Source organism: Pimephales promelas, chromosome 9 (genome assembly GCF_988280905.1).
Source record: "Pimephales promelas chromosome 9, fPimPro1.hap1.1, whole genome shotgun sequence".
Classification (NCBI taxonomy): domain Eukaryota; kingdom Metazoa; phylum Chordata; class Actinopteri; order Cypriniformes; family Leuciscidae; genus Pimephales; species Pimephales promelas.
The window spans coordinates 3,642,351-3,655,804 of record NC_142777.1 but is presented as its reverse complement, the minus strand read 5'-3'; the positions used below and the strand labels follow the sequence as shown (position 1 = coordinate 3,655,804).

At 44.8% G+C, this 13,454-nt stretch overlaps 1 protein-coding gene across 5 annotated transcripts in view; it reads left to right on the top strand.

Moving 5' to 3' along the window:
- Nucleotides 1–13,454, top strand: part of thoc2 (THO complex 2) — a 173,314-nt gene that overhangs the window by 149,196 nt on the left and 10,664 nt on the right. For 3 of the 5 annotated variants that reach the window (XM_039694122.2, XM_089134684.1, XM_039694124.2), the window contains exons 31-33: nt 2,620–2,993; nt 5,473–5,534; nt 6,724–6,759. In XM_039694122.2, coding sequence (XP_039550056.2) covers nt 2,620–2,993; nt 5,473–5,534; nt 6,724–6,759 — 472 coding nt within the window. The remainder of the gene's footprint in view (nt 1–2,619; nt 2,994–5,472; nt 5,535–6,723; nt 6,760–13,454) is intronic. The other 2 variants (XM_039694123.2, XM_039694125.2) reach the window with 1 other exon arrangement.

The window sequence follows — 13,454 nt, the reverse complement described above, 5'->3', positions numbered from 1 at the left end:
ATGAAACTTCCTCAGTTGATTATGTACACAAATATATAAAAAATGTATTACAAGTTTTTTTGAAATTTCTATGTTTAATTATGCAAATTAGGCACTATCTCTTTAAATGTGCATGATTTTACATATGTTTTCGGTGGATAGATCTGAACATATGATGAAGCCAGGGTGCGAAATTATTTTAATTTTGTTTACACACAAGTTGAAGAAAAAAGTTCGAGGGATTTCAGGATATATGCTATCATTACCTAGAAAATCACAATATACTGTCGATTAAAAAATCGATTTTCTACGCTTTTTTTGTTTAAACTGTCACTTAAATCAGGCAAGGAATGATGTATTTACAAATCCCTCTGAAAACATCTTCAGATACTGCTAAGTGTATAACTGGACTATACATAGGCTTAGATGTGTGTACTGAATGAAAAAGGCATTTAAAGAGTTAAGTAGAGAATTTAATACATTTCTATCGGAAAACGGAATAAATGCTCAGGCCCTTAGTAATAATAATATATACAATTTCAGGCTCATGAAAACTGATTATTTAATAACATGGCAGGCATTTAATGCCTGGTTCAGATTACACGATTTTAGCCCGATTTTGGCACGATCCGTTTGACGTAGGGTGTCGTGGGGATTCGTAAACGACAACGGGCGTCGGGAAGCAAGATTCGATCGTATCATCTCGTATAGTGTGTCATAGTGGGCGACAACCTACGTCGCGTCTGCGATGCTTCACGACATCACGACAAATAGACTAGTATGTTTAATTTGACATGCTAAAACGGTCGTCCACGACGGTTCCGTCACATGTGTGAGGTTGACCAATAGAAGCACAGAAGCTTTTCCGTACACAACTTTCAAAAATGGCGAAACGAAAGAGAGACGATGGTGCTAACGTTAAAACTAAAAGTAAAAATATATAAGAAAACAATATTTTACCTCAAGTTCTCTTTGGAGGATTGACAGCCCATACTGTCCTCTTCGAGCAATCCAGGAAGGTGTCCATTGTCGGGTTTTCTTTCTTTTTTTAACTTTTTTTCTGATACAACACCCAGACAGCAAACTGACATTGAATCAACGTGGAAACGACGTCTCTCATGACATTGAAACAACGTTGATTTGCTCATCGAATTAACGTTGAACCAACGTCAGACGCGGCATTCTTCAAAGCTAAATGAAATCGAAAATTGGTTTGCTTTCATAACGTTGAAACAACGCGTTGATTTTAAGTTGATTTTCCGTTAGTTTTGAAAGAATGACGCATCTGACGTTGGTTCAACGTTAATTCGATGAGCAAAACAATGTCAGATCAACATTGTTTCGATGTCATATTTCCACGTTGATTCAATGTCAGTTTGCTATCTGGGCACTCACCGCATTCATCCATTGTTTGTTTACGTTTGTTTCGGGAAGTCACTCGCAACTAGTTTCGCCTTCTCGATAACATCACGCACGCCATTTAAGACGGCATGCGATGACTGGTCAGGAAGGACCGTGTAGTCTGACACGTGTCTTGTCCACGACACCACAAGATTTTAGGAGTCAAAATCGTGTAATCTGAACCAGGCATAAGGCCTACAACTGCAGTAACTCAATGAATTAACATTGGCAGAGTACACCATGTGATGTGTCTGAGCGAATCACATGAGCAGAAACTAGCGGTAGCCAATGAGATTTCGTGATTAGCTTTAGATCACCCTTTGGACATTCACGATTGGTTACTGATAGAAAGGAAATGCCCATATTTGGGTTAGATGGCGTTGTGCAGGAGATTCACAGCTTTCCAACGACACCGGTCATGACAGACTTCAGTAACACACAGACCGCGGCATGACGCGTTGAATGCTAATTTCTTAATACATTCGGGAGAAACTTACTGCCGCAAGTAAACTAAATGTAATAAAATGTATAGTTTCAACGTTTTCTTTATAGCAGCTTGAAAGAACACCTATTGGAGAAACTAGCCCAAAATCTGCCGTGTCTCGCCTTAAGTAGATAAACTTAAGTTACTCTGCGTAACTTTTGGCCCTCTAGTTGTCAGTAAACGCAACGTCATGCATTTTGCAGAAGAACATTGTTTTGATTGTGCTCCAGATCTGTGGATGAATATGATTATTTATTATAACTAAAGAGAGACGCTGCCAAATATTACAATTAATTAGAAATAAATCAATTACAACATAAACTAAGCTTACTCCTTTACTATTGTAATTTAACATCTGCCAAAAGTTGTAATGCATTCAAAGCCAAAATCATTTTGGGTGGGCTTGTGTTCAGATGCGTTTCTGTCCTAAAACTAGACACTTTTCCTTCATTAACTTTATATTAGATAAGAGTTTATCTAAAATCACACTCTCCCCAAACAACACGCCTCGACTTTAAGCCTGTTGTTGCTTTAACAGAGTCAAGGGAGACCGGTTTCATTAGATCTCAAATGTTATGTAACATATCACCAGCTGTGTCAATCCCCAACTCTATTTGAATCTTGCAGTTCTTTGATTTATCTGCCATTTCTTAATGAAAGCCATCAAATACCTCAATTTTTAATGGTTTCAAATCTTTTTAAAAAGTAAATTAAACATTTCAGAATGCTAAAGTTGATCCCTGATGTCTCCACAGCACTAAAGGGAGCAAAGAGAAGGAAGATAAAGAGAAGCCCACCAAGGAGAAAAAGGAGAAGAAAGAGAAGAACCCAGGAAGCACTCCAGAGGCCAAGGCAGGAGGGAAGGACAAACAGAAGGAGGAGAGATCCAAGGAGGAGAAACCCATCGACAGCAAGGAGAAGACACCCAAGGCCGAGAAGGAGAAGAGGAAGGAGGACAAGAAGGAAGAGAAGAGCAAGATGGACGGGAAATCTGCTGAAAAAGAGTGGCCCAAGGAACGTGAGGTGTCCAGCGACATCAAGACAAAGGAAAGCAAGCTGGAGAAGAGCGCTGGGGCTGGGAGCCTGAAGTCCCTCGTGCCCAGATCCGAGGGAGTCGAGTCTGAACGGGGTGAGGCGGCTCACGCCACTCAAAGAGGGGCTTTCACACCGAGAACTAATGCTTCCCTTAGGAACGATAACCTGGTTGCGTTCGCACCGCCAGTAAGAGCTCTGACGTGACGTGGTGCGGACATTTACACACTGCGCTCGCACTTTCCGTCTACCAGTCCTATATAGTATGTTATTACATGCATAAGTACACCGTATGAACAGTTATTAGGATGTGTCGTGTGGTTGATGTCCAGTGTTGCTGAGCAGATATGCATAATCATGTTCCGCTTGATCTCCTCAGTTGCGTTGGGTTTTCTCCTCAGCGTAAAGGTTGAGAGGTCCATCCATCACCATAGGGATGCAACAAAACTGTTAGCCTATGGTTCAATACACACCTCGGTTTGTTAAAGGAGTAGTTCACTTTAAAAAAAAAAAACTTTTGCTGATAATTTACTCACCCCCATGTCAGTCAAGATGTCCACTTCTTTCTTTCTTCAGTCGAAAAGAAATTAAGGTTTTTGATAAACATTCCAGGATTTTTCTCCATATAATAGACTTCAATGGGAACCAAACGGTTCAAGGTCCAAATGAGTTTCAGTGCAAACTGCAAATTGTTCAAAGGGCTATAAACGAATCCAGGCGATGAATAAGGGTCTTATCAAGCGAAACGTTCGCTCATTTAATAAATAAATAAAGTTTTAAGTTTTATAAGCACAAATGATCGCCTTGCTCTGTACTGCGATGCACGTTCGTGACTCTCCTGTTCGAACCCGTTCATCAAAATGAACGAATCTTTTTTCGAGTCATTTGGTTCATTCAGCGAACGAAATGTTCGAACAGAAGAGTCACAAACGCGCCTCAGCGAACACTAACGTCACGGATAGGTCCTATAACACTGGTTTATGCCTGGTTCAGGTTACACGATTTTGTCACGATCCGTTTAACGTAGGAAGTCGTGGCGATTCGTAAACGACAACGGGAGTTGGGACGCAAGATTCAATCGTATCATCTCGTATAGTGTGTCATAGTGGGCAACAACTTACGTCGCGTCTGTGATGCATCACGACAAATAGACTAGCATGTTTAATTTTTTTTAACGGTCGTCCACGACGGTTCCGTCACATCTATGAGGTTGACCAATAGGAGCACAGAAGCTTTTCCGGACACAACTTTCAAAAATGGCAAAACGAAAGAGAGACGATGGTGCTAACGTTAAAAGTAAAAATATATAAGAAAACAATATTTTAGCTCAAGTTCTCTTTTGAGGATTGACAGCCCATACTGTCCTCTTCGAGCAATCCAGGAACGTGTCCATTGTTGGGTTTTCTTACTTTTTTTACTTTTTTCTGATACAACACTCTCCGCTTCATCCATTGTTTGTTTACGTTCGTTTCCATAAGTCACTCGCTACTAGTTTCGCCTTTTCAATGACATCACGCGTGCCGTTTAAGATGGCATATGATGACTGGTCAGGAAGCAACGTGTAGTCTGACGTTTCTTGTCCACGAGTCAAAATCGCGTAATCTGACACAGTGACTATCGTAACAGACAAAAAAAAATCGTGTAATCTGAACCAGGCATTAGACCGAGTCTGGAGGAATAAATTAGTTCCTCTAATACCCCTTTTCCACCAAAATCAGAACTGGTTCGGAACTGGTGCTGGTTCGGAGTTGGTTCAACTTGCGAACCGCTTCAGAACCCGTTTGTTTTTCCACTGACTAGAGCGCCCAGGGAACGACGTCGTTACGTCACTGTGTACGTCGCCATACGTCTTAGCTAGAAACGCTTGCAAAACATTACTTTGGGATTATCTCTAACTCGTGTACCAAGAAGGCTTTAAAAACAATGGAAATATGTAAGTCTTTTAATCTTTTCGTTTGATTTGTAATCTTTTCTGATAAGTTATGTACCCCTGTCTTGTGTCTTTTTTTCTTTCCATTTATTTGTTTGTGACTGTTTTCTTCTTTGCTTATAACGTCTTCAATAAGAAAATTACAAAAATAGAAACGCGTGCGTTAACTTCAAGCATAACAATTACAACGGCGGACTCCATCGTGTTTCTGCAAATGTTTCTCTTGGTTTTGCGATCCTTTATTATGGTCAGAAAAGATGTTTAGAACACATCTAAACCCGCCCCAGCCCCCGACGTAAGCATGACGTGGTAAAAGAACGGTTCTAGTCCAGCAAAGAGTTGGTGCCGCTTTGGAACCAGTTCTCCTGTCCGAGAACCGGTTCTTTGGCTGTCGAAACACAAAGAACTGGTTCGCGCACTCCGAACCGGCTCTCAAAATGCTTTGGTGGAAAAGGGGCTTAAAAGGATCTAAAATCGTTCCTAGTTCCTGTGGTGCGAACATGCCAATATCCGTGTTCTTCCGGTGCGAAAGCCCCTAATGTGGTTTATTACTCTTCTGCGTGACTCGCCTTATTTTAGTGTTAATGACACAATTAAAAGTTCCGAAAACGTGTCTAGATACTGAACCTTGTATTTCCTCTCTCAGCAGAGCAAAAAAGACGAAAGCTTGACACTCACTCGTCACCGTCGCACTCCTCTGCAGTTAAGGTTAGTATGGCCTGAGGAGAGCTGTGCACTTCTTTCCTGTTGTCCCTTCCTGTCGGAGATCACGTGTTTTCCAAACCTCCCTCGTCACCCATTGGAGTTTGAGAGATGTCTCTGGAGCCCGGCCGTTGTAGGAGAGCAGTGGGGGGGTTTTGCATCATATGGACTATTTTTTGGGGGGGAATATTTTTCAGTAGATGTCACATTTTTGTGATAAGATTCCAAGGACTTGCCGAAATCTTAAATTCTAGCACATGCTAACCGTGTTACTTGCTAAGAGAATCTCCCCAAGTGCCTCACACAAGTGGTTCCTTTTCGTAAACCGCACTTTTTTTTGTGAAGTTGTAAATATAAATGTTTATTTTTGTAAATCACCCTCCTCTTTTTGAGATTTTTTTTTTGCATATTACATACTGAGAGAGCAAAACTTAAGAAATATAAATACAGATAAGTCGGGTTTTTTTTTTTTTTTTTTTTTAAATAACTAAACATGGAGAGAATGAAGAAATCCTGACGCCCTTCACGCCTGCGACTCCCGAAGGAGCTGGAATGTTTTTCTGCGTCACAGATCCGGGATCGCCAAGAAGATACGCCCATCTTCACTTTTTTTTTTCTTCGTCCATCCTGCTTTTTTCCCCCGTGCCTGATTCGCTCTCTGCCACGTGGAAGTGTTTTCAGCAAGAGCGACTAGTGGACGACTCCTTCGACATCCAGAGAGTGGCGTGTCACCAGCAACTAGAGAAAGCCAGCCAGGAAAAAAGTGTGGGCATGGCCTTCCCAGAGGGACCTGTCCGTCCATCACCAGGAATCTTGTTGCAATTTTCAATGAGCGATGCCTCATACCAAAGTGTACATGACCACCTTCTATTCCCTTTATTTATGAATCCTAGATGAGTTTAGCTTGTTTAGTCATCATCATGAACTCCCAGAGTCAGTTTTCAGAATGTATTCTCTATTTTAGACCAAAGATACGAGTTAATGCAGTGCCGTTCTCCAAGCTCATGTAGGTTTAGAGAGTGTAGACTAACGCTAGGCTCCCGTAGTCCAGTCTCTTCATCTCTAACCATGTGAAAGTTGTAGTCTTTGAAGGTCTTTATGGGGATGTGTTGAGTGACGGCCAGCCTCCCCCACCCTTTCTGCTGCTGTGTGCCATCCTCTCCAGCTCATCTGTCATCTCCATTCATTCCTACAGGACAGTCTCAACGACCTCAAGGACTCCGCTTCAAAGGTTTGGACCTTTTCTCAACCCTCACACCTTCTAATCTGCCTACCCAGGCCACTCAAACAGTCCTTAGAAATGCTTTTTATGCACAACATTGGCGTCTAGGCAGGGTTTGGAATAACACCCGCCAAATGCGTGTAGGAAATTGAAATTGACGCGCTACTTTTTTTTACTCGCTTCGTGTTAGCCAAATCTGCGCAGATTTAGCACAAATACTCAACTCGTGATCCTCATGATGCATTAAATACAGCACATGGCTTACTTGAACATGCCTGTCACTACGCAACACGTAACGGCGCGCTTGTTTAGAAGATTAAAAAGCATTTGGTTAACAGAATCAACATCCTACTTTTTTTTTTTGATGTTCTTTGTAATGATCTGTCCACCTAAAATACGTGTTTGGTGTTGAAGATGGAAGAGGAATAGGGCTGGATGACAGGATTTTGTTTCAGTAAGATATTAATGTGTGAAATCCCAATGTAATATTCATTACTTTTTTGGCTAGTAGAAGTTCTTGAATGGTCTGTAACTTAATTTAGTAGCCAAAATGGCCGAGTTTATTTCGAACCCTGCGGTATTTGCTGCAAACTTTAAAAACCAACCCAAATTATGTTAGGTAAGCAGTATTTGTCTCTCATCTATGATGGTCAAATACGCAGTGTGGATAGACACCGTTTGTATGAGCGCTTTAGATGTGCACACATGTGGTCTAGGTAGGCTGTATTTCTTGAAAACCTTAAACACTCCTGTGGTGTCCTAATACGAGCCTCGATATGGAAAATCTGGATGAAATTGCAGAATCAATTTATATAAAAGGAATTAGTAAGTAAGTAAGGTCTAACAGAAGTGTTCAGGTACAGTAATCAAAAAGCATGTCTTGTCTAATTGAAATCATGAAACTTATACAATTATTAAACTTATACAATATTTATAAACAAATTCTTTTTTTCTTTTTTTCACACAAATTAGGTGTTGTTTTTTCTGGAAATCAAATGAACAACTTTTTGTCAATCAACGTGTTGCAACGTACTGTTTAAAAATAAATTATGGAAGAAAATCATAGCCGCTAAAGTATGGAGCTGGCACCATTTTTAAAAGATATATATTTTTGTCATTCGTTCAGGAGGGCGGGGGCGTTTTTGGGAGGGCATCTCCCCCATAACCATAACAAACAAAAACAATGGTAGGGGAAACACTGAATATGTGTTCTTTGGTAAGGTTTCTCCCATAGGTTTACTCCGTTTGCATAGAGAGCAGTTCCTTTAACAGGCGGAAGCTAAAAATAATCTCCCACTGCACGAATGTTCACTTTTCCAAAGAGAGAGTAGTCACCAGTTTGTTTTATTTGGTGGTCAACCATAGACACTAGAATTTGCTAACTACCCAATTTTGTCCGTATAGAGTTTATTTTGTCATCACCAAGAGGCTGATATGGCAGTCTGACGTTTGCAGCGATTGAAAATGTATGATGAGTAGTTGAAGCTCCAATACTTTATGCAGCGACTCCAGTTGAAACACTCAAAGATTGTAGTTTGACGAGCATAAACAGCAGCAAGTGTTTATTGGCTGCTGTCACTTTAAGAGCGAATGCACAGATCCAGTATAATGATACACACATGCTTTCTTTCTCAACTGTTTACATTCACTTTAGACCAGTGCTTTGAGTGGCCCAAAAGAGGTGCCGGTACTCTATAGAGGGAATGCATTGACTTCACTTTCCCGCCAGATCAACCCCCCTCAGCCTGACTGAGTGGCAAAAGATCTGCTGCGTGACTGAATTTAATAGGGGAAACTGCGAAAATGCGACTAAAACGAACAATTTTATCAATCCATCCATCTTCTTCTGCTCATCCGAGGCCGGGTCGTGGTAGTCTGATCAGCAGTCTAAGCAGAGATGCCCAGACTTCCCTCTCCCTAGATACTTCCTCCAGCTCTTCTGGGGGGATACCGTGTCGTTCCCAGGCCAGCCGGGAGACATAGTCTCTCCATCGTGTCTTAGGTCTTCCCCGGGGCCTCCGCCCAGTGGGACGTGCCCGGAACACCTCCCCAGGGAGGCGTCCAGGAGGCATCCGGAACAGATGCCCGAGCCACCTCAGCTGACCCCTCTCGATGTGGAGGAGCAGCGCCTCTACTCTGAGCTCCTCCCGAATGACCGAGCTTCTCACCCTATCTCTAAGGGATCGCCCAGCCACCCTACGGAGAAAGCTCATTTAGGCCACCTGTATCCGGGATCTTCTCCTTTCGGTCATGACCCAAACCTCATGACCATAGGTGAGAGTAGGAACGTAGATTGACCGGTAAATCGAGAGCTTTGCCTTACGGCTCAGCTCCTTCTTCACCACAACAGACTGGTACATCGACAGCAATACTGCAGAAGCTGCACCGATCCGTCTGTCAATCTCCCGTTCCATCCTTCCCTCACTCGTGAACAAAACCCCAAGATACTTAAACTCCTCCACTTGAGGAAGGATCTCTCCACCAACCTGAAGTGGGCAAGCCACCCTTTTCCGACTGAGGACCATGGCCTCGGATTTGGAGGTGCTGATTTTCATCCCAGCCGCTTCACACTCGGCTGCAAACCATCCCAGTGCATGCTGAAGGTCCTGGTGTGAAGGGGCCAACACGACAACATCATTCGCAAAGAGCAGAGACGAAATCGTGTGGTCCCCAAACCTGACACCCTCCGGCCCCTGGCTGCGCCTAGAAATTCTGTCCATAGAAATTATGAACAGAACCGGTAACAAGGGTTCAGCCCTGCCAGAGTCCAACATGCACCGGGAAGAAGTCTGACTTACTACCGGCAATGCGAACCAAGCTCCTGCTTTGGTCATACAGGGACCGGACAGCCCTTAGCAAAGGGCCCCAGACCCCTTATTCCCAGAGCACCCTCCACAGGTCGCCTCGGGGGACACAGTCGAATGCCCTTTCCAAATCCACAAAACACATGTGGACTGGTTGGGCAAACTCCCATGAACCCTCCAGCACCCTGTAGAGAGTATAGAGCTGGTCCAGTGTTCCACGGCCCAGATGAAAACCGCACTGTTCCTCCTGAATCCGAGGTTCCACTATCGGCCGTATTCTCCTCTCCAGTACCCTGGCATAGACTTTCCCAGGGTGGCTGAGAAGTGTGATCCCCCTATAGTTGGAACACACCCTCCGGTCCCCCTTCTTAAACAGAGGAACCACCACCCCGGTCTGCAATCCCAGAGGCACTGTCCCCGACCGCCACGCGATGCTGCAGAGGAGTGTCAACCAAGACAGCCCCACAACATCCAGAGACTTGGGGTATTCGGGGCAGATCTGCCGGTACCGGTCAGCTGCCTCTGGAGTCCCACGAGCCAACCAGGCCCGATAGGACTCCTTCTTCAGCTTGACGTCATCCTTTACTTCCCGGTGTCCACCACCGGGTTCGGGGATTGCCGCCTCGACAGGCACCGGACACCGTACGGCCACAGCTCCAAGCAGCCGCTTCGACAATGGAGGTGGAGAACAAGGTCCACTCAGACTCAATATCTCCAGCCTCCCTCGGGATCTGGTCGTAGCTCTGCCGGAGGTGAGAGTTGAAGATCTCTCTGACAGGAGATTCGGCCAAACATTCCCAGCAAACCCTTACAGTACGCTTGTGTCTGGCGAGTCTGTCCAGCCTCCTCCTCCGCCATCGGATCCAACTCACCACCAGGTGGTGATCAGTTGACAGCTCCGCCCCTCTCTTCACCCGAGTGTCCAAGACATACTGCCACAGGTCAGATAAAACGACCACAAAGTCGATCATCGACCTACGACCTAGGGTGTCCTGGTGCCACGTGCACCGGTCGACACCCTTATGCTTGAACATGGTGTTCGTTATGGACAAACTGTAACTAGCACAGAAGTCCAATAACTGAACACCACTTGGGTTCAGGTTGGGGGGGCCGTTCCTCCCAATCATGCCCCTCCAGGTGTCACTGTCGTTGCCCACGTGAGCGTTGAAGTCCCCCAGTAGAACGACGAAGTCCCCAGTCGGAGCACTTTCCAGCACTCCTCCCAGAGACCCCAAGAAGGCCGGGTAATCTGCACTGCCGTTTAGTCCGTAGGCACACACAACAGTGAGAGACCTATCCCCAACCCGTAGGCACAGGGAACCTCTTGTTCACCGGGGTAAACTCAAACACATGGCGGCTGAGCTGGGGAGCTATAAGCAAACCCACACCAGCCCGCCGCTTCTCACCATGGGCAACTCCAGAGTGGTGAAGAGTCCATCCTCTCTCAAGAAGTGTGGTTCCAGAGCCCAAGCCATGCGTAGAGGTGATCCCGACCATCTCTAGTTGGAACCTCTCAACCTCACGCACAATCTCAGGCTCCTTCCCCGCCAGCGAGGTGACGTTCCTTGTCCATTAAGGCTAGTTTCTGTGTCCAGGGATCGGGTCGCCGAGGCCCCTTCCTTCGACTGCCGCCCGGTCCTCTCCGCACCGGCCCCTTATGGCTCCTCCTGCAGGTGGTGAGCCCACGGGAAGACGGCCCCACGTCGCTCCTTCGGGTTGAGCCCGGCCGGACCCCATGGGGAGAGGCCCGGCCACCAGGCGCTCGCATACGAGCCCCAACCCCGGGCCTGGCTCCAGGGTGGGGCCCCGGCTGCGCCATACCGGGCGACGTCACGGTCCTTGAATATATTTCTTCCATAAGGCGTGAAAACGAACAATTTTATCAATTTTAACTAAATGTTGGAGTCAATATAGTGTTCCTTACAACCCACTAAAGATCCAGTGATCCATAGATATTGACATGCAGTCAGGAATCGTGTTGCCTGACATTCTCCCGCGTCCCTCACTCGTCCCGCTCGCCACAGTAAACATGACTCACGCCGTTCTCCCGCGTCCCTCACTCGTCCCGCTTGCCACAGTAAACATGACTCGTGCCATTCTCCCGCGTCCCTCACTCGTCCCGCTCGCCACAGTAAACATGACTCGTGCCGTTCTCCCGCGTCCCTCACTCGTCCCGCTCGCCACAGTAAACATGACTCGTGCCGTTCTCCCGCGTCCCTCACTCGTCCCGCTCGCCACAGTAAACATGACTCGCCCCGTTCTCCCGCGGCCCTCACTCGTCCCGCTCGCCACAGTAAACATGACTCGTGCCGTTCTCCCGCGTCCCTCACTCGTCCCGCTCGCCACAGTAAACATGACTCGTGCCGTTCTCCCGCGTCCCTCACTCGTCCCGCTCGCCACAGTTAACGTGATGAATGACGACTGTAGAACGCAAAAGCCCAATCCTGGACATTTTGGGTGATCTCAAAACACATTTTTGAGACTCATCACGGAAACTCACATTGTTGTCTTCCATCCACATAAGCCAAAAATACATTTTCTGGCTTTTCTCAGTCTAGAAAGAATAATAAAAAATATTTTCACATTCTTCTACATAACAGATGAACTTACTTTATGATGGTTAAACTTTGCAATTAATCCATTGAATCGCATGTGTGCCGGGGCATACATGCTGTGGGGCTCACAGGAGAATACATCAATATGTCTCTAAATATGCAAACTGTTCATCTTGATTTCAAAATAAGAGTTTAAACTCTCTGAGTTTGCATATTTTTGTTCAAAAAATGGCATTGGCTGTAGCATTTCTATCATAAAGTGGTTAAATATTAAAGAGTAAGTGGACATTTGAGTTAAGTGTTGTTTGGCCGATAATAAACAAGGTTTAGATCTGCTGTAAAGTATAACAGCCCTAATTATAACAAATGCCTGGTGATTTGTTGTCAGTTTAACGGAGTTTTATCTCAAACCAATGTGATCTGTGTTTTGTCATTGTGAACTGAGCCATCATCATCACAGCACATCGTCCAGTCTGAAATACCACTTGATGATGGCCAAGCACACACACACAGCTGATGCGAATTCTCCACCCGCTCGTCAATATCAGGACCTCGTCAGTATTTCTTTCACCCTTTTATTGATGGACAGTTACATTGTGTGAGAGGTTATTTGCTCCAAGTGAGAATGTTAGTGTGAAATTGAACACAGTATATGCCAATGTTTTCATATACTTACATATGCGTCATTTAAAAAAACTTAGGTCTTTGCTTTGATATTTTTTGTGGTAATAAAAATAGAGCCGATTAATCGTCTAAATAACTCGATTACCAAAATAATCATGACAGTCCAGTTATCCTACATCAGGGTTATTTAACAACAGAAACTGAATAATCAAATGTAAAAAATAAAACACTGCGTAGTCTTTATTGTACGAATTAAATATATTCTGATTCTTATTAAAGCTGCATAAGTTACTCAGCCGAGAGCATGAGACATTTTCTGTGTTTTGTTCATGACTTCCGTTATTGAAAGCTGTTGTGATATGCATATCGCGATACATACTTGCGATATTTCGATATATATTGTGCAGCCCTACTTAGATGTGTAAGTGTGCGCTGATGCCAGACTCTCGGTGGGCAGCTGTGGATTGGTCGTACCGAACCCGCCTGTGTGCCCAGGAACGGTCTCTCTGTGGGATGCCCAGGGCGGCGCTCTAGCTTTCCTAACGGTGTGTGTCGTGAATCGGCTCTGTACAGTACAGCTCATGCCAGGTGTGTCATGTTTGGTCTTCTGGTATTTTCTGGTACATTGGTCTTTAAAAAGTCAATTTTCTCTTAAAAAGATGTCGGAAAATCACGGAAACTTGCGTAGCGTCTCCTGCCAGGACATTTCATACTCTGCTAA